Genomic DNA, 27,613 nt, shown 5'->3' with positions numbered 1-27,613 from the left:
ATCGAATCAATCTAATCTAGCACAAACTCTACCATCCATATCAAAAATATAAGCACTTATAACCATCTATCAAAACTAACAATAATAAGGGTAATTCTCTACCAACTCACACGAAATCGGGAAAAGTTGCCCCGACCCCTCTTCGATTTGCGTGAAACTTTGTCCTAAAGGGTAACTTTTGTCCCTGATCACGATCCGAGGTCCGTTTTTTGATATCTCGTGACGGAGGGGCGGTACGACCCCTTCCATTTTTGAACATTCGAAAAAAGAGGTGTTTTTCAATAATTTGCAGCCTGAAACGGTGATGAGATAGAAATTTGGTGTCAAAGGGACTTTTATTTAAAATTAGACGCCCGATTTGATGGCGTACCGTAAACCGGGGTGACTTTGATAGGATTTTTTCAATTTGTTTTTAGAATATTTTCCAACAGGTAAGGTTTTTCTCAAGATTATTATTTTAAAAACATGTACTGGGGTAGACCACACGAAGTCCATGCACTATTTCGGAAAAAAAGTTTTTTAAATAATGTTTAGAAAAATAGTTACGTTAAAAATTCTTAGTTTTAATTCCGGGGTGACTTTGATAGTCATAGTTTTTCTTGTTAAAATCATATTTAAGAGCATGAGCATGAGCATGAGCATGAGAGACCACCCATGGTTGTCCTTCTCCGTTGCTGAACAGGACCGTAATATCTCATCAGCACAACCGGTCACACGCTTCAACGATCAAATGATGTTTCCCTTATCAACAGCATGCATGAATGCGCTGAAAAGATAAAACATCACGATCATCAAAACTAGAGCCGGTGCGAATAGGAAACAGTCGTTGGCCACCAACGGCGCCCGCCATGTCAGTTTGTAGATCTCGAGGGGATGGGACGGGAATGTTAGTTAGCACAGGCTGCTACCAAGGGTGAGGCTCTTGTTAAAGTCATATTTAAGATGTTCAAACTTTATTTGTACGTTAAATGTACCATCACTAATGTAGCTGATATAGTTTTTAAGAAAAAAAATGTTTAGATCTAGTTAACTAAGTGTATAAGCTTTTAAGCAAAATACATATAAATTTAAGGTAAAATTGTTAAAAAGTCGGAATTTTGTCTGAAATTTGTTAAAACTAGTTTTGTTTATAAAATTATCGATTTATATTGCATTTTATACTGAATTCGAAGCACGAATCACAAGTTTTCACATTTCATATGAAATTTGTTCAACTGAAATTGCATATAAATTGTGAGATTTTTTTTAATTGTGTTTCAAAAACACATATTATTTATTATTTACAAACTTTTTTAACCTTCTCTTAGTGGAAAATTGTCCAAAGAATCCGAAAATGCATTCCGTTTTCCGATTAAAAATCATGTTCATTGAGAAAATCATGACAATTTAAGAAGTTAAAATAATGACTTTCATCAACATTTTTTAACTATAGTTAACTAACTTTTTAAACTTGTCAAAATTTTATGAAAAGTTCTTCTTGAGGTACTTTGAACACTTCTCTACCACGGTCAGTATGTTTCTAATCCATTCCATACGTATTTTAATTGTACTCTTCATTTTGCGGAAAAACCTATCAAAGTCACCCCGGCTATCAAAGTCACCCCGTTTTACGGTACTCAGAATTCCGAAAAAAACGTATTTTTCATCAAAAAAAAAAAACACTAAAAAAGCTTTAAAAATTCACCCATTTTCCGTTACTTGACTGTAAAAAATTTTGGAACATGTTATTTTATGGGAAATTTAATGTGCTTTTCGAATCTACATTGACCCAGAAGGGCCATTTTTTCATTTAAAACAAAATTTTTCATTTTAAAATGTCGTGTTTATTTCCAACTTTGCAGGGTTATTTTTTAGAGTGTAACAATGTTCTACAAAGTTGTAGAGCAGACAATTACAAAAATTTTGATGTATAGACATAAGGGGTTTGCTCATAAACATCACGAGTTATCGCGATTTTACGAAAAAAAGTTTTGAAAAAGTTACTTTTTGCGTTTCTCTTTGTTTCGTCGTCCGTGTCTGTCGCGGGTCCGTGTCTGTGCACGGCCATGATCAACGACGACCAACATTTTCAAAACTTTTTTTTCGTAAAATCGCAATAACTCGTTATGTTTACAAGCAAATCCCTTATGTCTACATATTTTGTAATTGTCTGCTCTACAACTTTGTAGAACATTGTTACACTCTAAAAATTAACACGGCAAAGTTAGAAAAAAACACGAAATTTTAAAATGAAAAATTTTGTTCTAAATCGAATCTACATTGACCCTTCTGGGTCAATGTAGATTCGAAAAGAACATTAAATTTCCCATAAAATGACATGTTCCAAATGTTTTTACAGTCGAGTAACGGAAAATGGGAGAATTTTTAAAACTTTTTTAGTGTTTTTTTCGATGAAAAATACGTTTTTTCGGAATTCTGAGTACGCCATCAAATCGGGCGTCTAATTTTACATAAAAGTTCCTTTGACACCAAATTTCTATCTCATCACCGTTTCAGGCTGCAAATTATTGAAAAACACCTCTTTTTTCGAATGTTCAAAAATGGAAGGGGTCGTACCGCCCCTCCGTCACGAGATATCAAAAAACGAACCTCGGATTCGTGATCAGGGACAAAAGAGGGGTCGGGGCAACTGCTGTGTGAGTTGGCGGAGAATTACCCATAAACTTTATTACCGATATGCGATAAGTTTAAGTAATTTTCAGTTTACCGAACTGTCAGCAGTTGAAAAATCGGTAAACTTTACCGAATTTGGTAAAAAAAATCAAAGTGTGTGCTGTCAACCAATTCTCATTAAGTTTTTAAAGTCAATAAATCAGAAATAAATTGTCAAATTTTTAATGGAAACTCCTTAAAATTTTCTGATTTTTCGAAAATAAATCTTTACAGTTTCAATTACTACCAATAATGTTGAGTAGGGAATTAAACAATCGAAAATAATGGCAAACCAGCAATAACTCAAGTTACCATGCCATGTCACAATTCTAAGAATTATCAGAAACATATCTGGAGTTTTTTTTTTTTTTTTTTTTTTTGAAGAGGTCCAATAAACCAAATTTCCAGTTTTTGCTCTTTGAGTGTTTTTGAAACCGCCTTGAGTCAGGGTTATTAAAAAACACCCAAAAAGCAAAAACTGAAAATTTGGTTTATTGGACCTTTTCAAAAAAAAAAATCAAGATATTGCCTACACCACAATCCATCGGCAAACCATCATCGGAAGGAAGAACTTTATCGATCATGTTTTCCCTCACTTTTTTTTCCTTATCTCAAAGTTCGTGCGCCAATATTTGTCCAAACGCGGACCTCAAGTGTATGTGCGGATGCCACGCCACGCAACCACTGACGCGCGCGCCCATTTTCAGAACGAACCTTTATCATCCAAGAAGGCCATGTGGTGATCGTTGGCTGGCTCTGCCCGTTTTTATATGAGACAAGTTTCAGAACAGACAGGGTGTCGAAGTTGTCGCTGCGAGTCCCACGGCGACAATTTCGTGAAATCGTGTGTTTTTTTTCGTTCTTATCATTGTGCAAACAATGAACAAATAAAACAACACCGAAGGGATAACAACAACCATCGTCATCGGCGGCGACGTGTTGCACATTTTAGTGCTATGAAAATTTGTTCTGAACATTTTCAAAACAAATCTTGTGTTAAAAACTTCATAAAATGTGATCAACAAAACATAAAAAAAAAGTTGGTCCTGGTAACCCATCGAAACCCACCCTTGTATTGTACACGTGACAGCTGAAAATTGGCTGACAATGTTCCCTCCATTTTATTTTCGATTCACGACGCCCGCTTATCAGCGTTTGAGCAGAACCCTCCCCCCAAAGTTCAAACTTTTGTAGTTATGTCCTCGGCTGTTTGATTTGGAGCAAAAGCACCTTACGTCACTTTCTACATTGGCTTCCTCGAAAACTCGCACTGCTCCTTGTATTAAGTCAGTTTGATAACACCAGAAACACTTACCAACTTGGACGAGGGAAGTGCCTGTTCGGTCTTTAGCTGTTGAAATTCCGCAATTTGTTTGCGCAGTGTTGCAATCTGTGAATAAGGGGTAGAGGAGAAAAAGTGTTTTTTTAAATTAATTTGATTGAAAATTACACTAATAAACGTTTTGTCAGTAATGTCAATAATATCTGCTCATTTTTATTCATGTTTTTTGAGAATTGGTCTTAAAATCGACAAACAAAATACTATAAATTCTATAGAATCTTTCTGAGACACCAAATGTCTTCAAGCAAAAATATCTGAGCTGTTCACACTTAGGGAAGGAGGACTTCAGCGCAAGCCCACGAAGTTTGTAGAGTCTCAACTTCACATTGCATCGAATTTTTCCCGATTTTTTTTGCCTGAAAATCAATATCAGTAGTGCGGTGCCTGTGTGGACGCGCAGTCCTGTTTTTTCGTGTTATTTTCCGTCTCTTTTGTGTCGGATTAGTGCGCTGACCACGGGGACGCGATGTCTTGTTTTTGCATGCTTATTTTCATTTCTTTTGTTTCGCTGTTTGTGTGCATGGGGTGATTGGTTATTATAATTGAATAATTACATCAAAAGTGTAGTGCTTCTGGGAACGCGCAGTCCTGTTTTTTCGCGATAATTTTCGTCTTAAATGATCGTAAAAATTTATTCCAACTGGCAGTTTTAGTATTAACTCATCAAACTATCGATTTTATGAAGAGTAAAGCGTCATTTATTTACTATTTTTGAAATTTGCTCGCGTTATCTAAATTGTAAAAACAGTAAAAATATACTGATAAGTCCAGCCCATAGCACTACTGCTCGGCTGGCACGCGTTCGATTAAAAAAAACTTTTAAAATAATCAATTTTCTATCTTTCCGCAGCCGGCTGCCTAAGATTTAAAATTTTCAACCGATAAACAAAATGCTCATGGTCACATCACTGCCACTCGTGAATCCTGACCTCATACCCATCTACTAACCCCCTCAAAACTCATGTGATACTTTGTCGGAGATGCAGTCGATTGGGCGGTCTCTATCACTCAAGTATCGGACTAACATTCCCATCCACTTCCCCGTGACCCTACCACTGGTCGTGGCCGGCGCCGGTATTGATCAGCATGATAGGGGCCTTTGAGAAGTTGCGAAGCGAGGAAAGATAGCTCCCACTTATCTTCCACGGCTCGTGGATGTAACTTCTGGAGGTCCTGGTCAATAACGGAGTAGCAACTGCGGGTGGGCACCTATGCTTATGCTTATGCTTATGCTTATTTTTTTGCCTGAAAATCAACTAAAATTATTTCTAGAGATTATTAAAACTTCTTGGGAGCCCTTTTATTATAGAGCATGTCGAAGAATCAGTAGTTATTGAGTTTTACTTTTAAATGATGGACTATGTAAATTTCCATATTGTAAAAATCAACTTATAAGACCTATTTTGCATATTTTCATAGCTCATTAACACTTTGTATAAGATTTTAAATCAAATTTCGAAAAATATCTTTTTGCAATTCCGTCGTGAAACTACTTACTTTTCCTGTCATTCTTGAACGACGAAATAGCCTACTTTTCTGAACCAAAAATAACAGAATCGAATAGCAACACTTTTCAAAATAAATGCTGAAAAGTTCTACTTTTCAGCACTCAAATGGGTGCTGAAAAATTGAACTTTTCAGCACTTGTTTCGAAAAGATGAACTTTTCAACATTTTTTTGATTTAAACGATTTATTGACAAAATACATGAAAATTTGGCATAAAATTTCACTCAGTGTTTGTTTTTAGGAATTGCAAAAAAATGTTGTATGGAACTCGTTGCAAAACTTGATTTTTTCAGCACTCTTCGTATTTATCCAACTCGGTGAACCTCGTTGGTTAAATGTACGACTCGTGCTGAAAAAATCCTCTTTTTGCAACTTGTTGCATAAACTACTATTACGACGTTTGTTGACAACAATTACCAAAAGGACCATATTTGATCCGTCTTAAAATGTCGTTTTGTCAATTTAAAATTTATTATTTAAAAATAGAATAAAATGTGACAAAAAAATTGGATGCTGAACATTTCACCTAAAGTCGTTTCCCCGAAAATTTTGCCGAAAATCGTCTCTCGGAAAGGGGCATTTTGCCTTTTTGCTCGATAATCCCGTTTAGGAGCAAGTTAGGACCATACTATCTTAAGGAGCTTGAACAGTGAAAATCTATGCTCCACAACAATAAAAATTCCTTATTTCAGAACAAGTATTTTCAACTTGTGAATAAATAGATAATCATTGATTTTGCCTTAAAAATCTAATTTCTAGCGCTATTTACCATGTCACACTATTTCATGAAATCACAACTGAAAATTTTACAATATTACAGTTTTTGAAATATGGTTGCAATCTTTGGGTAGATTTCATTTGATACGAAGTTGTTGTCGAATGATTTTTCATGTGTGTGTGTGTGGTCCAATCCAATACCCGCTAACCGGTAGCGAAATTATGGGAAAGTATAATTTGTATCAGACTGTGTACATGCCGAATGCTGATACAGCTTATCTCAGTCCCGGGTATTAGGTGGTGATAGCCCTCGCGCTGCTTCCAACGACCCGTTTCAAAATGACAGAGCTCCTTGCGGTCCAATTCCGAGGTCGCTGGGCATTGTTCGGCCCCGCCTAAACATAGAAGCAAGCATCTGAAGGAAACTCGATCTATATTTAGACTTCCAATCCCGTCAGGCAAATCAGGGATCAGCGCGTATTTAATATGAGAAGATAACATGTTTCAACACTACGGATCAATTCACTGCTACAGTGTAAACCTGCTGATGGCTGACTGCTTAGCGTCCCAGACCACCAATCCAAAGGTGTGAAAGTTCGAATACCACCTGATTCATTTCGTTTTTGTTCATATTCAAAGTTCAAATTCCTGATTCCAAATTTCAAAGGTACCGACCGGGATTTGATCCCTGAACCTTCTGCTTGTGAGGCAGAAGCCGTAACCATTAAGCCACGGAGCCGGTTTGTTGTCGAATGATTTTTCATGGTTCTATTTATGGTATGATTTTAGTTATATGGTGGGGTCTAATAAACTAATTAGATAAAAATTCATAGTGTAAAAGTGGTTGAAAATAAACGATATTTTTAAATATTTAAAATTTATAAATTCAAGCAGTTTTTTCTGGAATACTTTTAAACAAACTCTTCCCAACCCTTTTTGAAAAAATTTCATTATATCAATTCAATTTTCATCCAATTTGGTCAAGGTAAACAAAAATATTTAAAAATATTTTAAAATGATATAACAAAAAAATCGCTAAAATAGATTGTCGAAAATAAAATAGGTTCATTCCAAAATAACGTAATTTTTGTTGCCCAACATGTAAGCAAACAATATTCCTAGTTGTGAATGCTTCCGAAATAAATATTATCTGAATTAAATCTTGACATGAAATTTACAGACGATCTGATTAGTTCAATATGAACAGTAGATAGAAATGAATAAAATCAAACCAGGTTCTTTAATAATAACATTGGTGTCGAAAAGGTAGGACAATGTATACTTCCGTTTGTATTTCGGGAATATTTTTATCCGGGAAATCCCGGGAATTCCCAGGACGGGGAATTGGACGCTCTACAAGATATATGTTTTCATTAAAAAGCAAATGTTTTTCGAAAAAGTATTTGTTAGTTTCTGCATTCATTTTTTATTCCTATTTTAACACTTAGGCCGTTGCAAATATTTTTCAAAGTTTATGTCACGGCTTGTGGGTTCAATTTTCATATCATTTTTTTTGCCGACTTTGGAGTCGAGGGACATAAACTTCAAAAAATATTTCCAATGGCCTAATTGAAAACTCAAATTTTCCAAATCTTCTTTTTAGAATGGAGAGTAAGTCAAGATGCTACGGCATTTACATAAATCTTAGTTTTTCTTGTATCATTTTTACGCTTTAAAAAAAAACTTAAAACACTGATGTCGTAGTAATTTTTTTACACTCTGTTTTCATTCCAGGGCGTCATTCCTGTATTGCCAGAGTCATAATCTAAAATGGCGACCCTCCCCCTTCGGTAAAGTACTGCCAGCACACCACAATTTCACCTGTGCAAATTCAAAACCCCGATAGGGTTTCTACCTTTTTACACTCGCGGGTTTCCAGGGACGTGGGAACGCTGCACATGCCCAGTCGCTACAATCGAAGCAAGCCAAGCTGGGAACTCGGCTGTTCGCCAACTGCGACCAGAACCCCGCTGCCTACCACCTGACAAAGGTATATTACAATAAATGGTACTTTTTTTGTGATAACGAAAAATTTCCCTCCCATTCCAGCGCCGGGTGCCATATTGTGTTAAATTTGTCCACCACGTTTCTAAATGGCGCCCGTTGTTTACAAACGACAGATTTGTTTCTGACACATTTTCCTTGAAATCGTGTTGCCAACCACCGACCGGGCGCGCATGTGTCGTTTCGCGTCAAACTGAATCAACTTTAGCAAATCTGAAGAAAAAGAAAAACGGAAAAATATACGACGCTTGGGCATGGAACTATTTTTTTTTATTTCTTCCAGCGACGCTTTGCACCTTGCATTGTTGCTGCTTGGTTATGGTAGTTATTTGCACTTCTTAACACTTGTGCAAAGCATTTTCAATACGCAAGCCTTATCTTAACGTTTATATAGGTTATGTCTGGAATTTTGCACCAGCACGAATCGATTGCACGTTTTTGAAATGAATTTCGCAAGCAGTCAACGCGAAACTCAAATTTGCTGGTTTTATTTCAACTCAGGTATTATTAATGGTTTTGTCGGTAAAAAATGTAACAAAAAGTATTTACGCAGGTAAAAATTATTAAAATAAGTTTCAGAAATTAAATTCCACGGCATACATGGTAGCAGACGGTTGAGAATCGATGATCTTCTCACAGCAGACCACGTCAACCGGATAGTCAATGTTGACGCAGTTGGGATTCTTACTTTCTTTTTAGTTTACAAGATGTGCCTCTTTAGTTCTATCTACAGTACTGGCAGTGTTTAAACATACTTTGAAAATACCTCTTTCAAAATTCTGTATCTTTTTTAAGGACCACACAGAAAAAAATATGTAAATTTACACAGCACGTAATTGCTGTTTCTTATGTAAACTCACTCAATGTAATGTTGAAATATGATGTAATGAGCAAAAAGTAATGGAAATTACTCCGATGTAAATCTAAATCTAATGTAAATCATGAATCTAATGGAAACGTTGAGCATGGAAACTCAAATCTGATGAATTTCTACCCGCGTTCGGCTTCCTGTAAATTCCTATTTAATGTAAATCATATATCCAATGTATTTCTGCCAAACGTTGACTTCAAAACTACCCGAACTAAAAATAGTTATGTTTGGTTCTCTTTCTATCGCTCTCATACTTCGCTGGCTCACTGCCTGTGCCTCGACCTGAACAAGTTGATGCTTTAGCCGCTCGATTATAAAATGCGAAGATGGCTCAGTCGGCAGCGGGTAGCAGCAGTAACACCGAACATCCTACCCGTCGTCTGTTCGATTCCAGTCCAGCGTTATTCCACTTGGCCGTCGACGAGAAAGCGTCCCCTACCTGTGAAACAACTTTTTAGAATCAGAATTTCCTTTTGCTGCCCGCTTCAATAATTTTAAAATAGAACATAGGCCACACCCTTTTCCTACTGCAATCCAAGTCGAGCTTCTCATTCCCATTGGCCAATCAGAATTAGTTGATTTGAAATAATGTAAATTCCAAAACTAATGTAAATTCCAAAACTAATGTAAATTTTCAAAACTAATGTAAATTTCCAATGAATCTAATGTAAATTTCCAATGGATCTAATGGAAATATACATCATTTATCATGATACCTTTTGGTACATGATAAATAATGTAAATTTACAGAAATATTTTTTTCTGTGCATGTAGGGCAACTCTCTATTCTGAAAAGTTCAGTGAAATTTAGGGCTTAAATTCTATATCATTTACAAAAAAAAATGTAAATTTGATTGTTCCAAGGCATACTAATCAGAATTCGACAAATATGTACATGTTTCTATATACAAAAAAGAATTGATTGACGTTAAAACTGCCGGTCACTTTTTCAAGTACCGAACAAGTAGGGTGTTCCAAATCCGGGTACTCCCAGATGCTACAGTTCAGACTTGATTATCCGAAGGCCTTGGAAAAATTTGGATAATCGAAACTTCGAATAATCAAATCACGTTTTTTTTTCGTTTTCCGATTTTTGATTTTCGAGCTTAGGTATAAATCCCTAAACTACACAGCAAAAAAGGTAGTAATCCAGCTGCGTGTAAAAGGCCTGGGTGTAAAATAAATTTTGCATTATTTTATGAAATTTTATGTAATATTACACCCTGAAATATGTAGCCCATCAGTATGGGAAACCTACTTGACCGAAATGTCAAGCTCATATATTCGTTTATCCTTTCCATTCTTCATCGGTCTGATGGCCGAGCGGGCTAAGGCGCCAGTCCTTACTGTTGGTGCTGGGTTTGAATCCCGTCGGTTGCCAACTTTTTTTTTGTGTTTACAAAAAATGTACATGCAGTGTGTAATATTAAGTGTCTTTTTTGGCGCAGGTGATGTGCATGCTTTTACATGCGATTTTACCATCGGATTTTTTGCTGTGTACGCTAATAGTAGTTTATGCAACAAGTTGCAAAAAGAGGATTTTTTCAGCACGAGTCGTACATTTATCCAACGAGGTTCACCGAGTTGGATAAATACGAGGAGTGCTGAAAAAATCAAGTTTTGCAACGAGTTCCATACAACATTTTTTGCAATTCCAAAAAACACACAATGAGTGAAATATTATGTCAAATTTTCATGTATTTTGTCAATAAATCGTTAAATCAAAAATATGTTGAAAAGTGTTACTTTTCGAAACAAGTGCTGTAAAGTTCAACTTTTCAGCACCCATTTGAGTGCTGAAAAGTAGAACTTTTCAGCATTTATTTTGAAAAGTGTTGTTATTCGATTCTGTTATTTTTGGTACAGAAAAGTAGGCTATTTCGTCGCTCAAGAATGTCAGGAAAAGTAAGTAGTTTCACGACGGAATTGCAAAAAATGATTTTTTTAAATTAATTTTTAAATCCAAGATGGCGGTTATGCAATATTGAAAAAAATGCATTTAATGTTTTAGAAAGGTCGTAGAACTCAAATTTTATGTTAAAAACAAGAAAATGATAAAATTAAAAAAAAACACACATTTTTTTTGTTCGTGGTTCGATTATCCGAAGTCCCATAATCAGATAATCGAAATTTCGGATAATCGAGTCTGGACTGTATCCTCTGAAATCAAAGATTGTCCTACACTAGGCTAAATTGCAAATTTGAGCTAGTTCAGACCACGGGAACCTCTTCTTATAACCCCTTGAAGATTGTATGGAGAAAGTCGTCAAAATGTATACACAGCAAATTTTGGATTGCCATTTCAGTAAAATAAATAACTGAATGCGGTTCAGTAATCATCACGTTTGCTGAAATTCGGTAATCAACAAAAACATTGCTGAAAAATCAGTTACTGCATTTCTGTCAAACTGAAATGTCACTTATGACTTTTTCTTTGGATGCTGCCGAGAGAAAATGCTCTTTCAAATGTGTTGTGTGTTTTTTTATTTTGTCTTGTGATCTTAAGAAAAAAAAGAAAGATTTAAAATTTTTGAAAATATTGTTTTCGAAAAGATCGGAAAATTTCACGAATGTTTCATATTTTAACATTGTAAATCGGACCATTAGTTGCTGAGATATCGACGTTAGAAAATGGTGGGTTGTTTGAGTGAGACTTGGAAAACATAAATTTTCATGTTTTTAAACCTTTGCATGACAATATCTCAGCAACTGAGGGTCGTATCAGCAAAGTTTAAAAAAGCAAAATATAAAGAATTTTTTCAACTTTTCAAAAATATTTTTTTCAAAAGTGGGCAAACATGTGCACTAATTTAAAAAAAATGAAAAACTGCGACTATTTTCAAAAAAGTTACCTAAAAATGGCCTTAACTTGAAAACGGTGCCTCTTATCAAAATTTCACTAAAGTACCTTTTGATTGCAAATTTCAATTTACATCGAAAAATGAAGTTGACATATTTTTGCGACCAATATTTCGATTTTTTGAAAAAATCAGTATTGATTAAAAAAAATTATAACTCGGTCAAAGATTTTTTGCACAACCTGGAAATTTCTGAAAAGTTGGCATTTGATGTCCTCTAAAACATATAAAAAATAGTGTTTTTATACAAATAAAAAAAAATAAAAATAAAAAAAAATCATTTAAAAAATTTACCGCGTAATTTTTTTTTCAGTATAGTCCTAATCTATACCTATAACTTTGCCCAAGACACCAAATCGATCAAAAAATTCCTTCAAAAAATACATATTTTTGAATTTTCATACATCGTTTTTGTATGGACAGCTGCCAAATTTGTATGGAAAACTATAAGGACAAACTAATGATGCAAAATGGCTTTTTTGGGCATACCGAAGGCAACAAAAAAGTTTCAGTCGGATCAAAAAATACAAAAATTAAAATTCTAAAAAGGACCGGTTTCGTAGAGAATTGCTCAACAAGAAAATTGCTGAATATTCAGCAAAATAATTTGACGTTTCTATTGCTGAAATTTCAGTTGTATCGACAACCATTTTACCGAAATTTCAGTAAATAATTAAGTGATAAATATCAGTTAACTGAGAATTCAGTGAAATCTAAATTACTGAATCGTTTACTAAAATTCCAGTAGATGAAAATTCAGTAAAACTTCACTGAATTTCAGCAAAAATTTGGTGTGTAGAGAGAAGCAACTGTTCCAGTTTATCACCAGCAGAGGGCACAATGACTGACCGATTCTAGCCCATTCTCGGGCGTAGGATTTTCATCCCCGGATTCGGACCACCATAATTGGACAGCTGCCAAAATTGTATGGAGACTTGTAAGGACGAACTAACAATGCATTTTTTTTGCCAGTGGCAATCAAACACTAGAATTTGATTTTAAAGGTATGGAAATAAAAAAAAAAACACGAAAAAATGCTATGACCATGATTCGGTAAAAGATACTATATTTTCAATGCAAAAAAAAATTATACAAGTATGCTAGAAAATCATTCCAGGTCATCACCATCGCGTTCCGTTCTCATGTAGGCACACAAATTCTAAACATCTCACCAAGCACAACCGACCAACCAACCCCAGTAGAATCAATTATCATCACCCGTATTTCACCGACATCGTCGTCACTGGCTATTCTGGCGGTGGCCCAACAATTGCTAGATAATGAGGCTGAAAATATGATTAATAATCCGTGGCGCTTCGTGAACGCCACTAAACTTTGTGCTTGTACTCGGCGGTACAATAGCAGTTGTAGAACCCACAAATCCCCGTTTGCCACGTAAAACCTGCAGCAAGGTGGACATCACGGAGAGAGAGAAAAAAAATGTACCTATATATGAAACGAACGGCTGCACATGTCACCTCGACTTCAATGGAAAATTGTTTGGTTGTGCATTTGCGCGCGGGATAATTGCTCCCGTGATACTGTGTGTAATAAACAACAACACAGCAACGTATATTTAGTGCATCGCGGATCTCGGTTCTAAGCCTCACTTCCGGTGGACACGATCCGGATGTTGGCGGAATCCATCCGGCCATTGCGACAAACAACGCGCCCATCACTTCAGCCTAATCTGATGGGGGGCTACATTGAGTTTGGGAAGTTTCTAGGCTGGATGTTTCAAAACAAGGTTATTAATGATATTATCATCACACCTGGAAACATTGGAAAAGAGCCTTTACGATTCTGAAGAAGAATCTCCAATATCAATGTAAAAAAATCATTGGTAGACGATCAAACAGCTGAGCAAGCTGTGCCAACGATTTGCACATCATTATTGAACAGCGACTGTTGGATCAGTTGACGTGACCTACTTGGGTCTTGTATCACTACATAGTTGACTAGACCATTTTGTATCGTTCTGATTGAAAAAAAATATGATAAAATCACTGTTTCAAGCGGGTTTTTACGAACCAAATTTTATTTTGACATGGTAAGCATCAACAAAGACAATTATCACTAACATTTACATCTCTTTTTCCCAAAAATAAATGTTTTGTGTTTGACCTCTCAAATCAGCCACTAGCATTTTCACAACAAAACACTTTTTATCTTTTATGTTAGGGTGAACTATCCAATCATAATTTGAATGATTAGTTCACTTCAGTTACTTAAATTGACCATGGAACTACTAGCTAGGTTGACAAGACATTGAAATAAAAAACCTTTAAATGTTTGGTGCCTTCCTCTTCATTTACAAACTGACATTGGACCATTTGCATTGATTTGCTTGAAACCCACATTTTAGACCGTTTACCCCAATTTCTCTACGGAATCGGTATTTTGCCTTTAATTTTAATTTTTGTCTTTTTTAATTATATGTGAAAATTTAAAAATCTGTATCTTTTGAAGGATTTTTTTTGATCGATTTGGTGTCTTCGGCAAAGTTGTAGGTATGGATATGGATTACACTGAAAAAAATAGTACACGGTAAAAAAAATTGCGATTTTAAATTTCAATTTTAGTAACTAAAACTTGATTTGCAAAAAAAACACTATTTTTTATTTTTTGATATGTTTAAGAGGACATCAAATGCCAACTTTTCAGAAATTTCCAGAAAGGGCAAAAAATCTTTGACCGAGTTATGATTTTTTGAATCAATACAGATTTAAAAAAAATCGAAATATTGGTCGCAAGAATTTGCAATCAAAAAATACTTTAGTGTTTTTAGATAAAGTGCACCGTTTTCAAGTTATAGTCATTTTTAGATAACTTTTTTGAAAATAGTCGCAGTTTCTCATTTTTTTTTATTTAAGAAAGTTTCAAAAATCTAGCTTAACATTTGAAAAGGTCGTATGAAAACTTTAAATGATGTTATGAAGGTCTCGGGACCAAAGAGCCTATGTCTAAAAATATTTTTATCGGATTCCTCGGAAAATTTCACATAACATATCAAAAAATGGTGAAGTTATGTTTTCGATACTCTGAGATACGATCTTTTGAAAATAAAAACGGGATTTTTCGTCGCGCCACGCTTTTTTTCAAAAAATCATATCTCCGCGCCATTTCATCCGATTTTAGCTGTCCTAGACGCAAAAAAAAAGGTGATTAGTTTGGCCATTTGAGAAAAATAATAAAAAGTTTCAAAAATCTAGCTTAACATTTGAAAAAGTCGCATGAAAACTTAAAATGGCGTTTTGACCGTGTCTGGACCAAAGAGCCTATGTCTGAAAATATTTTTATCGGATTCCTCAGAAAATTTCACATAACATATCAAAAAATGGTGAAGTTATGTTTTCGATACTCTGAGATACGATTTTTTTTAAAATCAAAACTATATTTGACTTTTTTTACTAAAACTGCGATAACTTGAAAATTTCAGCGATGACCTATAGATGTTATGGTACCAAAAGTTGCGTCTTTTAATAACGAAAATTACATGTATAGGTTTTTTTTAATTTTTTTAATTTGTTTTTCTTTTTTTTATTTTTTTTAATTTTTTTTTTTATTTTTCATTTATTTTTCGGGTCATCGTTGAAATTTTAAAGTTATCGCAGTTTTAGTAAAAAAAGTCAAATATAGTTTTGATTTAAAAAAAAACGTATCTCAGAGTATCGAAAACATAACTTCACCATTTTTTGATATGTTATGTGAAATTTTCTGAGGAATCCGATAAAAATATTTTCAGACATAGGCTCTTTGGTCCAGACACGGTCAAAACGCCATTTTAAGTTTTCATGCGACTTTTTCAAATGTTAAGCTAGATTTTTGAAACTTTTTATTATTTTTCTCAAATGGCCAAACTAATCACCTTTTTTTGCGTCTAGGACAGCTAAAATCGGATGAAATGGCGCGGAGATATGATTTTTTGAAAAAAAGTGGTTTTTGCGAAAATCGACGAAAATTGCCATTTTTCGAACCACCCTAACACGGCGTTGGTTACCCTGATGGCCAAACAAAAAATTACGGGTCTAATTATTTCGGCCAAGGATCCCCCAGAAAAATTTTGAGCCCGATCGGAGAACTTTTTTTTTCGAATCATGCTGTTTTCGTGGGGAATTGCTATATTTTGCTTTTTTTGAACTTTGTTGATACGAACCTCAGTTGCTGAGATATTGCCATGCAAAGGTTAAAAAACAGGAAAATTGATGTTTTCTAAGTCTCACCCAAACAACCCACCATTTTCTAAGGTCGATATCTCAGCAACTAATGGTCCAATGTTGTTAAAATATGAAACATTCGTGAAATTTTCCGATCTTTTCGAAAAAAATATTTTCAAAAATTTAAAATCAAGACTAACAGTTCAAACTGGCCCTTATTATTCCCCAAGCAATTTTTTTTTTGCTTGAAGCAAAACATTCTGACCCAAGACGGTACAGAAATTTCAAATTTCAGTCTAGAGACTCGTAATCGGGCTGTAGTGGACGAAATTGGATGCTTAAAATTGCAAGAGGTGGGTTTTTTTGTCCTCTATCTGACCACCACAAAATTTCCCCCCGAGGGGTTAAATCGGTTCCGGGACAATCCGGATTGTTTAACGGTATTGTTCCGAAACAGTATTTTTGGTCGAAAAATGTCAATAAAAAAGATGAAAACAATGTAAATTTGAACAAATATTATTGAAACTTGTTCAATAGAGACTCTTACAAAATAAAATAGCAATTTTATAAAAAATAGTTGTTTATAAACTAATGTTTTGATAAGTTTTACTTAAAAAATAAATTTAAACCAATTTTTAATATAAACTAACTAAACAAAGTTAAACAAAACGAAGTTGACTTTATAGCTGTCGGCCACCATTGGCTAGTACCAACCACTAGTGTCTTCCTTTTAACTACAAGGACTTCGCCGCCCTGGGCTCCTAAGTGTTTGAGTACGGCACGGAGCGACGGCGCCGGATACCCATATTTACACAAAGAATTTTTAGAGCGCTCGCCGCGGGATTCGAACGAGCGACCTCTGGATTGTGAGTCCAGTGCGCGGTCCGATTGATCCACACGGGCGGGACATCAGAAGTTCAAAGTTGACACAAACTGGACAGAGGTACTAGTATTTTACACAGAAACAACATTTCATAAATGAATTCACTTAAATCGATCAGATTTTGTACTTTTATTAGGGGTACGGACAATTATTTGACTTTTTTTTTACTTTTTTCAGTAAACTATTTTTGTATTTTTTAGGAAAAAGTTTTTTGCAAATCCAATGACAGTGTCTTAAAGTGGACTGCCGCGTCGATTGATGTATAAAACATGGTACTTTAGCCGAATTTTATATACTTTTATCTCAAAAAAAAATTCCGTACGGGGGGGTACGGACAAATATTTGACTCACTGTATGTAGTTGCGCTCCATCCAGGATGTCCCTGGGTGTGAACCGAGGTGGTATCGACCATTGGCCTGTACAAGCCTCACCGGTCTGTCTGAAAGATTGTCTTTTACGTTTCACAAATTAAATAAGAAATCTGTTTTAATTTATAAAAAGTATTCGCTGAATGCTGATTTCGGAATTCTGATGCTTGAATAAAAAAAACGATCTTCCCAATCCCTTACCTCTTGGTCCTGCGTCGCACAAAGTCCCGTTAGCTGTCCGATCTGATCTTTGGCATGTTCCAGCTCCTTTATGGGATTGAACCGCCTACCCTCGATTTCCTCCTCGGTTTCCTCTTCCACGATTCCCTCGGCCAGCACTTCCTGGGCAAAGCTAGTAATTTGGCCCTTAACTTTGTTCAAACTATCGTTGAGCCACGACATTTTGCTGCGACGAATTTAGATTTTTCCAGCCCTCTGGCTTTTTCCAGGCCAAACAATATATTTTTCACTAGACACTTTCACCGGAACACCACTTAAATACCTCCGAACAGTTTATTTTTCACATCACTGAACACAAAAAGTTGCCTAATTTCACAGAATATTGCGAATATTCCAACGAAATCCCGAATATCTGGCCGAAACTTTTATTCCGGATTGAATTTGTACACGTAAATCAAAACAAAAACATCACTGTTTTTGCACAATTTTGACATTTCCAGCGATGCTGTCAGCTATCGTTGCGGTAACTGCCAGTTTTTGTGCACTGTTATTTGGAGTAATACAACTTCATTATTTCAAGCTAAACATTCACGTTCATTCATATCTGGAGTAATTTTTAAAGGTCCAAAAAACAAGTCCCTGACTCAAGGCGGTTTCACAAACTCCAAAAAAGCAAAAAATGGAATATTTGTTTTTTGGACCTTTTAAAAAACTGAAGATATTAACATCAGTGAATGTTTATTTAAATTTAACAAGAGCAGTAAACACTGGTAGTTAACAAATCCAAATGGCCCAACTACATTGTTTTGCTTGAATTATTGATTAGTTAGATCCACAAAGTTAAACCGAGCTTTCTGCACCCCTAACCATTTGTCTAAAGAGTGCGAAAACGACCTCAGCAAATCATGACTTTTGTTTACAGTGCAAAGAATTTAACAGTTTTTTAACTCTTTTTTTTTACTCCTCCATGCTGCAGCAAACTTGAGCTCTCTCTGATTTTTGATTGTTCAAATGTAAAGAACTCAATAAAGCTTTATGACGATTTGCGTACGCACACTTGGCTGACAAAATTTAATCTCACTTCATTTTCGTGTACGTAGAAAACTCTATTTTGAGTAAAAGATGTCATCGTCGATGTCATTATCAACTTTTCAAAACTGACAGCATCTCCGTTTACAGAAATTCAAAAAAGTTGCACAAACAAATATCAGCGTGCATTCAAGAACTGTCATCCAAACCCGGCGATTCGTCAACACGCGTGTCTCTGCAGCAACGTAAACAAACACGGATTGCCCTCGAATTTCAGCGCAACTGACCAGGCCAAGATGCTCACGAACCGGGTGTTTATGAAGAAAACCCGAAAGGGTAAGTTTAACTTCAAACTGATGACTGGTTTATTGTAAAGTTCGTTCCTTTTAGGCGGAATAATCAAAGTTGTTCGCGAACACTATCTCCGGGATGACATCGCGTGCGGAATCGGTTCCTGCGGGTTGTGCTCTACGTCGGAGGGCCGAACGCTGCTGGACGAGGCACCTCAGCCGGGCAGCACCGCATTTACGGCGCCACACTATTTGATGCTGGACACGAACATCATTCTGTATCAGATCGATTTCCTCGAGTCGGAAGCAATCCGGAACGTGATCGTGCTGAGCACGGTGTTGGACGAGGTGCGGCACAGGAGTCCGGTGATTTTCAAGCGGTTGAGGAAGATTCTGGCGGATCCGGGAAGGAAGTTTTTCACGTTTGTGAACGAGCACCATCGGGACACGTATTTGAGCAAAGGCGTTGGAGAGTCGGCGAACGATCGGAACGACCGGATGATTCGGAGAGCGGCCGCGTGGTACGGGAAGCATATGCTGGAGGACAACGCGAAGTGTAAGGTGAAGGTGGTGGTGCTGTCCGACGATGCGGAGAATCGAGCCAAGGCCAAGAAGGACGGATTGCTGGTTTCTTCGGTGGCGGATTACGTCGGTTCATTAAGCGGACATCCGGAACTGCGGGACAAGGTGTTTAATGCGGAAAAGTGGCAAGACGAATCGAGGATTATCTTTCCGGCGCATTTGACTGCGTCGCAGATTCACGAGGGGATTAAGAAGGGAGACTTTCTTCAGGGAAGCTTCTTCGCTTCGAGGGACAACTTTTTGGAGGGAAACGTACGGGTTGAGGCGTATGAAGAACCGGTTTTGATTCAAGGAAGGTTGAATTTGAACCGTGCCGTTGATGGAGACGTTGTGGCGGTTCGAATGCTGCCGAAGAGTGAGTGGAAATGTCCCAGCAAGGTGGTTTTGGTTGATGAGCAGAACGTGGACGATGACGCTGCCATGGAAGTGGCCGATCCGGAGTTTGAGGAAGATTCCGGTGAGGAGAAGACTCCGACGGCCGCGGTTGTTGGTATTATCAAGCGCAAATGGCGCCAGTATTGTGGCATTTTGGCCGCGAATCCGTTGGCGCAATCGACGCGGCATTTGTTCGTTCCTTCGGATAGGAATGTGCCGAGAATTCGGATTGAAACGCGTCAATCGGCGACCCTCATCTCGCAACGGATTGTGGTGGCGATTGACTACTGGCCAAGGCATTCCAAGTATCCGATTGGACATTTTGTGCGTGCGTTGGGTGGAATCGGCGAGAAGGACACCGAGAACGAGGTGATTTTGCTGGAGCACGACGTTCCACACGGAAGTTTCTCCGAAGAGATCAAGAGTCAGCTGCCGAAACTGCCTTGGACCGTTGAGCCTGAGGAGTACAAGAAGCGAGTTGATTTGCGGGACATAACAATCTGCTCGGTTGATCCGCCCGGTTGTACCGATATTGACGACGCGCTGCATGCGCGGAGATTGGCCAACGGGAATATCGAAGTTGGTGTTCACATTGCGGACGTGACGCATTTCATCAAACCCGGAACTCCGCTGGACAAAGAAGCCTCCCTGCGAGCTACCACGGTCTACCTCGTCGATAAGCGAATTGACATGGTTCCGGACGTGTTGAGTTCTAATCTGTGCTCGCTTCGTGGTGGCGAAGAACGACTTGCCTTTTCGTGCATTTGGGAGTTGGACGACGAAGCCAACATTCAAAATACGCGCTTCCACAAGTCGGTCATCCAGTCGAAGGCTGCCCTGACCTACCAGGAAGCTCAGCTGATCATCGACGACCCATCGCAGACAAACGAAACCGCACAATCCCTCAGGCTGCTCAACACTCTCGCTAAAATCTTGAAACGTCGCCGTATCGACAACGGTGCCCTCGTGCTGGCCTCGCCGGAAATTCGCTTCAACATTGACAGCGAAACGCACGATCCGATCGACGTGGTCGCTAAAAAGCTGATGGACACCAACTCAATGGTGGAAGAATTCATGTTGCTCGCAAACGTTTCCGTGGCCGAGAAGATCCACCAAGAGTTCCCCGAGTACGCCCTGCTCCGAAGACATCCCTGTCCGCCGGAAGCCAACTTTGAACCACTCAAAAAAGCCGCGTCCTATCAAGGCTTCGAAATCATCACCGACAGCGGCAAGCAGCTCGCAACCAGCCTGGACGAAGCCGTTAAACCGGACAACCCTTACTTCAACACCCTGCTCCGTATCCTCACCACCCGTTGCATGATGCAAGCCGTTTACTTCATCAGTGGAACCATCCAACAAGCGGAATACTTCCATTACGGTCTCGCCTCCCCAATCTACACCCACTTCACCTCGCCGATCCGTCGTTACGCGGACGTCATCGTGCATCGTCTGCTCGCGGCCTGCATCGGCGCGGACGCCACCTACTCCGCCCTGCTGGACAAACAAAGCACCTCCCAGCTGTGCAACAACCTCAACTACCGCAACCGGATGGCGCAGTATGCGGGCCGAGCCTCGGTCGCCCTGCACACCCATCTGTTCTTCCGCGATCGCACCGAAGACGAGGAGGGTTACATTCTGTTTGTCAAGAAGAACGCCATCCAGGTCATTATTCCCAAGTACGGCCTCGAGGGCACAATCTACGTGGCCGGCCGGAATCAGGAGACGCTGAAAAACAAACCCACCTTCGTGTACAACGAAGAAACTCAAACGCAAAGCTGTGGCTCGGTTGAATTCCACGCGTTTGACAAGATCGTCGTACGGTTGAGTCTAGATTCCACGAACGTGCAGCACCAGCGGCTGGTGTTTGAACTGGTGCAGCCGTACATTGAAGGATTCAGCGTGGAGGCGCTGGGCAAGGATGGCGGAGAGGACAAGGCGGTGGCCAAGAGGAAGAGTGGTGGCGCCGACGTGGAACATCAGGAGAAAAGTGCCAAAAAGAGCAAGAAAGGTGATTGAACAAAAAAATTAAACGAGTTATTTTGTTTTAATCATTGATAATCTCTTTCAGATGGCAAAGGAAAGAAGAAGTAAAATGGATGGACAACTATTGAAAACATGATTTTTTGTGCTTGGATGGACGGAATCCAAGAACGTTAGTTTTTAATTAATAAAAATAATCAAATAAGTGAAATAGTAACTTATTGGCACAAATTGCTATAAATTATCACATATCTATCAAGAGATTTGGATTTTATTTGAAATATCATCATTTTCATTTTGAAAATTACCGAAAGAATTCTTGGTTGTAAAGAGTTGAACAGAATCAGCGATGGAATTATCTTCATCAAAAGAAAATCTTTGGACGTTCATCAAGAGAAAAAATCCGAAGGGAGCTTGGCTCTCCTCTCTCACCCATGAAAGATCGGTTAGAAGAATCTAAAAAATCATCATCTTGATTATTCGGCAAAAAAACTTTTTCACTACTACACTTGCTGTCACATTTTTTAGATGGGCAATGTGTGTAAACAAAGTAATATAAATATTATTAAGTGGTGCTGACAAGGAAATTCACAAAATTCATCAGCAGATTGATTTTCTTGGAGAATTTTGGGAGCGATTTTCTTTTGCGTGATTAGCCTCCTCTCTCTTTCGCGGGTGAAGTAAGTTCGCAAGCGAAAATGTTTTTTTTTGCGATTATTCCATCCCTGAACAGAATAAAACATAAACCATAAATTCTTAAGTTCTAGTTCTAGTCTAGTTTTTTAATACCCCTGACTCAAGGCGGTTTTAAAAATACCCAAAAAGCAAAAACTGAAATTTTGGTTTATTGAACCCTTTCAAAAAATCTCCAGAGTTTTTTTTTAATGGTCCAATAAATCAAATTTTTAGTTTTTGCTTTTTGGGTGTTTTTAATACCCCTGACTCAAGGCGGTTTCAAAAACACCCAAAACGCAAAAATGGGAAATTTGGTTTATTGGACCTTTACAAAAAAAAACTCCAGATATCTAGAGTTTTTAAGGTCATATAAAATCATATCATAAAAAAAAACCTAGAATAAGAAAAATAATAATTATTATTATTTATTAACACGTTCAAAGTCACCCATTATCTTTTAAACGTGCACAAAAAAAGCGTTCAAACCCCCTTCTCGAGAAATGTCAAAGTCAACCACACTGACAGCATCGAAAAGGTTTAAACGCACTCGTTTGTTTTCGTGGGTGGCAGGAGCGCGTTGTCATTTAAATCGTGGAATATGTTATCATAATGTCTCACTGTGTGATCTGCTTTCTTGTTATCATTTTTAATTTTAGTTGTATGAGCCTTTTAAAATTTAATTTAGCGCAGAAAGTTAACAGTTTTCCATATTAAAACAATGCTTGGAGCTGCAAATGCAATAAATTATGCACAGCAAAGGTTTCTCGCTTTTCCAAATACGACCTTCCCGAAACCTAGTCCAGAATAAGCCAGCGAAAAAAAATCCTTCCCGAGACGTTTGCTGCTTTGTCGTCATGGCAACTAAAAGGTGAAAAACGAATAACAAAATAAAATCGAGAGACAAGGCCTGCTGGGATATATCGCGATCTGCGCCACGGCCCTCCGAAAAAGGGCCTTATCGCAGTGAGAAACCCGGAACCAACGACGTTGTCGCCGTGTGGACCGGTCCCGGCAATCTGTTTTGTCGGCGCGTTCTCCTGGTGAAAATTGTGCAATATGTGGACGGACCAGATTTCGCGAGTGGTTTTGCGGGACTACAGTTTCGGTATTGTGCAATAAAGGTTTCTCCAGGTTCCGGGAGGGTGCGTTGCCTCTCGTGTTTAGCTCCGGAAACGTCGGGAAAGCAATCCTGGGAGGTGTATAAAAAGTGGTTCGCTGGTGAAGGGAATGCCCCCCTTCTTTGTGAATTTGTGTTTATGTTTGTGAAGAGGGCAAACCTAGTGTTCCTAACTGTTTTGTGTTTATTCTGGAATTTGAACGGTGGAACCGGAACCGTGAACGGTTAGTCGACGGAATGGATTAAGAAGCCGCTGAAAAGGCATCTAGGCGGAACGCCGTTGAAAGGTAGGTCCAGCTAAAGTTAACATTTCCATTATGAATATTAGTGTCACAGGTCGGGTAGTTTCCAAACAACCACAAAAAGTGAAGTAAAACAATGTGAATAGGCCAATGTGAGTTTGTAATCGAAGTGTGTGTCCTGCTCACGTTAGTGGATGTTTACATTAGGGGTGAGCAGGATACCTTCTTTGTTTACAAGTGGGGTATTTGTCCCTATTTTGGGCCTAGTACTAAATTAGGGTCTACCAAACTTAATTCAACGAAATTGTGCATTTCACCAAATTTGGCAGGAATCTGCCACACGAGAAAGATTCGTGCTGTCATTATCTTCATTTTGGTGTGCAAGTATAATTTACTTTTTCATCTTAAATTAGAAATAATGCAATAAATCCCTGGGTTTTGTCATAATGAGTATCATTTTTACACATGGACACCATGAATAAAACGCTCAACCAAACCACATGGACACCACTTCATGCTACGAGAACCCACTTTGACGCAGTCTCAGGGCTTAATCGATGGCCGGTAAGCTGTCATCGAGAACAAGGAGCTTCTCCGATAGTGGAAATATCACATTTCTACAATGAACCGCTACATATGTGATTTTTCCCTATCTTAATGTGGGTGTCAGGTATGGATGAGGGTTTTTAAAGATTTGGTTTTTGTAGAATTTAAGATTATGATATCAACTTTTTATACTTCGCATTAGTTAGGGTAGAGGACCCAGTTTTCGCCCTGCTCCAGTTTTCGCCCACCTACTGGATTCAATCTGTATTTAGCAAACTTATGCCATTTTTTGGTTGAATTTATTATGCAGGTTCACATATTCATTCATTTCTAGTACTTATTGAAACTTTCCTGATGAATTTCTATTGTTTATTAAGTTTTTATAAGCTTTTCAAAAAATGCTTACTGCAGCCGCCATATTTTTTGTCAATTTAGCCTACAGCGGGTAATAATGTTTATGAAGGAAAACAACTCATTTTGCAAAAAAACAATGTAAATGAATAATTCATTAGTTCACTGTATGTCTAAATTTCATGAAAATCTAGTGATTTACCTGTTTTAAACGTTTACCAAAGGTTTTTTCCAAAAAAATTAAGTGCGCGATTTCTGGGGTCATGAAAAAACATGCGATCCAATTTTCGTCCAGGGCGAAATCTAGTATTGTGTTTTAAGATTTTATCTAGAACCAGTTTTCGTTTACCATAAAAACTTATCTAATCGCAGCGAAATGTGCATGAAAATATATTTGGAACATTCTAGATTATTTTTTAAGGATAAATAATTAACCTAAGCTAAGATATGGGACACCTAGTTCAAATGTAGTAAAAGTTTACTGGTACAGAGGAGAAATTAAGCAGAGGATGGAAAAGTAGTTACACATGTGCTTCAGAGGTACTCGAAGTTTTATATTGAGTCAATTCGGGAGCGAATGACCTATACGGTTGAAGCTCTTCTAACAAAATCAACAACAACATGGAGCTAATTGTAACTGTGTGCCCTTATATTGGGTGAATCGGGACACATGAGTTCTATCACAAATTTTGATTTAGTCATATTTTTTTAGTGAGAGTGAGAACATGTTTTGGTTTTAGTTAGTATATACAAAGAACCTCAACATTAGTAACATACCTGTAATGAAAACTCCTAGGGTTTTTTGAACTTCAATTTATTTTACGACAAAAGAAGTGCACATCAATGAAATTGAGCTTCGGGAACATGTTCTGTATCAATAGGAGACCATATTTGCTTAGCTTTGTGTCATAATTTTATTGGATTTCTTGATTTATGTCGTGGGCGAAAACTGGTTCCAAGGGTGTGCGAAAATTGGATTTAGGGGGGCGAAAATAGGCTCTTCAGATCACTTTATTAAAACGCAAAATTTTATCAAAAATGAACATGTAAATTATAAAAACCTTGAGGAAACTTAAAATCAAAAAGTTTATCATCGTTCTACAACAAATAGAACCAAAAACCATAAATTTTCATTAAATTCTCATCAAATTTCCTAGATTGCCACTATAAAGTGGGCGATTTCTGGGTCCTCTACCCTAAGTGACAAAATCAGTAATTCTATTTTCATTCTAGTAGCATACAAACCATTCTGATTTGTCAAAATTTCCATATAATCTCGATCAATCAATAGTGAAATGATATCGGACTTAATTCGTTGATCTGTTGAACTAACGGTTGTCGGATTATGATTGTATCGACCATTGTTGCGAATCGAGGATCTACTGGAATTCTGACGATCAAATGGTCGTCTCTTTTTCAATTCACGATTTGTTAAATATGAACTGTTAATCTATTTTTATAGTTTTTAAAAGAAGGTTTTTTTTTTAATTTTTGATTTTAATTAAAATTTCGGGGATTAGAGATAAGAGTAGCTTTTGAATAGGTATCTTTAAATCTTGTATTCAATTCTAGTAAGGTAGTTATCCGCAAATGAATATGTACTTGTATGAATAATTGAACATTTTGAACTTACGAATAAACCACATTTATACTGACGGACGTGACAGGACGAGGGCCCAGTTTAGAGGTTTCGACATCAGCAATGTGCGGCTGGATCACCCTCCCAAAAAAAATCTAAAAAAAAGTTGGATTTGACATCTTATGCTAGGTCGCAAAAATAGTGATTCTTACCAACAAAAAGGTAGAGTTTACCAATATCATGGCTGAAAAAACATGCTGTCAGTCTTAGAATCAGGCTCGCTTAACCAGTTTATTAATAACTTCAATAAGTTTTTAAGTTGGCGTAACTACCAGGGTGGCCACTCAAGTCGGGAAATCGGGAAAGTCGGGAAAAAGTCGGGAATTCGTCAAAATCCGCCAAAAATCGGGAAAAGCCGGGAATTAATGGTTTTATGTCAAAAAGTCGGGAAAAGTCGGGAATTCTGAGCTTTTTTAATCTTGAATAAATTTTGTAATATTTTGTACAATTTTCAAATTGAATTCACTCATTTCTGCTTTAGTAACTTACTTTAAATTTAAGGTTATTTTCACTATTTCAATATATTTGAGTATGGAAAAGCTGTTTAAGACCTTTAAAATCTTTCATTAAGTAATTTAAAATGTGTTTTTTTTTCCAAATGTTGCCCTTGAACTTTTTTTGTGAGTATGGGTAAATTACCAACCATAGATAAAGTTTGCGGAAAACTTAAATATCGAATAAAATCCATAATTTAAAAAGATTTTTACGCTTTGAAAACATAAAGAAAATATTGAAATTGCAAAAAAAATAATCCAAGAATTTTGAGTTCTTGCATAATTATTAAAAAAAAATGTCTCTTCAAACAGTCGCTTAAAATAAGTGGAAAAACATAAAATCATATCAAACTGAATTTTTATTGAAAAAAAAACAGTTAAATACTGACCACTAGAAAAATTAACATTGATTAAAAATGTCAATATCAAAAATTACATAATTAAAAAGAGAACTTGGCAAAAACATTTTCTTTTATGAATTCCTTGACATTTTTCTAAATACTTTGAATGAATAATAACAGCAATTACGTTTTAATCATTCTTTGATTTAAAATGATGATGAAGTTAAAAAAAAATATCAAAAACTATACGTTTGCCAATTTAAAAAATACCATGGAAGTTATAAGTATTGTTGAACTTTCGATTATTTTTTCAAAGACTAATTGTTTGTGTTTCTAATCTGAATCATAGTAATGAAATTACATTTTTGAAGTTTTCTTTATTATTTATTTATTATTTATTGTTTAGTTTCTGT

At 37.0% G+C, this 27,613-nt stretch overlaps 3 protein-coding genes across 8 annotated transcripts in view; 2 read left to right on the top strand and 1 right to left on the bottom strand.

Annotated features, from left to right (window-relative positions):
* Positions 1-17,979, bottom strand: part of LOC120427396 (thyroid receptor-interacting protein 11) — a 55,281-nt gene extending 37,302 nt beyond the window's left edge. Inside the window, exons 1-2 of one of the 2 annotated variants that reach the window (XM_039592247.2) lie at positions 17,561-17,979; positions 3,968-4,042 (exon numbers count right to left, since the gene is read on the bottom strand). In XM_039592247.2, coding sequence (XP_039448181.1) covers positions 3,968-4,042; positions 17,561-17,761 — 276 coding nt within the window. In that variant the 5' untranslated portion in view covers positions 17,762-17,979. The remainder of the gene's footprint in view (positions 1-3,967; positions 4,043-17,560) is intronic. The other variant, XM_039592248.2, reaches the window with a different exon arrangement.
* Positions 17,980-18,770: 791 nt separating this feature from the next.
* On the top strand, positions 18,771-22,006 carry LOC120427402 (exosome complex exonuclease RRP44). Its single transcript, XM_039592263.2, has 3 exons — positions 18,771-18,904; positions 18,959-21,823; positions 21,884-22,006. Exons 1-3 carry the CDS (start codon positions 18,865-18,867, stop codon positions 21,904-21,906), a joined length of 2,928 nt encoding a protein of 975 aa, XP_039448197.1. The 5' UTR covers positions 18,771-18,864; the 3' UTR covers positions 21,907-22,006.
* Positions 22,007-23,216: 1,210 nt separating this feature from the next.
* Positions 23,217-27,613, top strand: part of LOC120427401 (DNA-binding protein RFX2) — a 65,549-nt gene continuing 61,152 nt past the window's right edge. For 3 of the 5 annotated variants that reach the window (XM_039592262.2, XM_039592261.2, XM_039592257.2), the window contains exon 1: positions 23,217-23,874. The gene's annotated coding sequence lies outside the window, so the exon portion shown is untranslated. The remainder of the gene's footprint in view (positions 23,875-27,613) is intronic. The other 2 variants (XM_039592260.2, XM_039592258.2) reach the window with 2 other exon arrangements.

The sequence above is a fragment of the Culex pipiens genome, chromosome 1 (genome assembly GCF_016801865.2).
Source record: "Culex pipiens pallens isolate TS chromosome 1, TS_CPP_V2, whole genome shotgun sequence".
In the NCBI taxonomy this organism is placed as follows: domain Eukaryota; kingdom Metazoa; phylum Arthropoda; class Insecta; order Diptera; family Culicidae; genus Culex; species Culex pipiens.
This window is presented reverse-complemented; position numbering and strand designations above follow the sequence as displayed.

Coding starts and splice junctions, on each gene's coding strand:
- LOC120427402 (XM_039592263.2), top strand. CDS start 18,865: ATGCTCACGAACCGGGTGTTTATGAAGAAAACCCGAAAGG. Junction 18,905..18,958: donor TATGAAGAAAACCCGAAAGG/GTAAGTTTAACT, acceptor CGTTCCTTTTAG/GCGGAATAATCAAAGTTGTT. Junction 21,824..21,883: donor TGCCAAAAAGAGCAAGAAAG/GTGATTGAACAA, acceptor AATCTCTTTCAG/ATGGCAAAGGAAAGAAGAAG.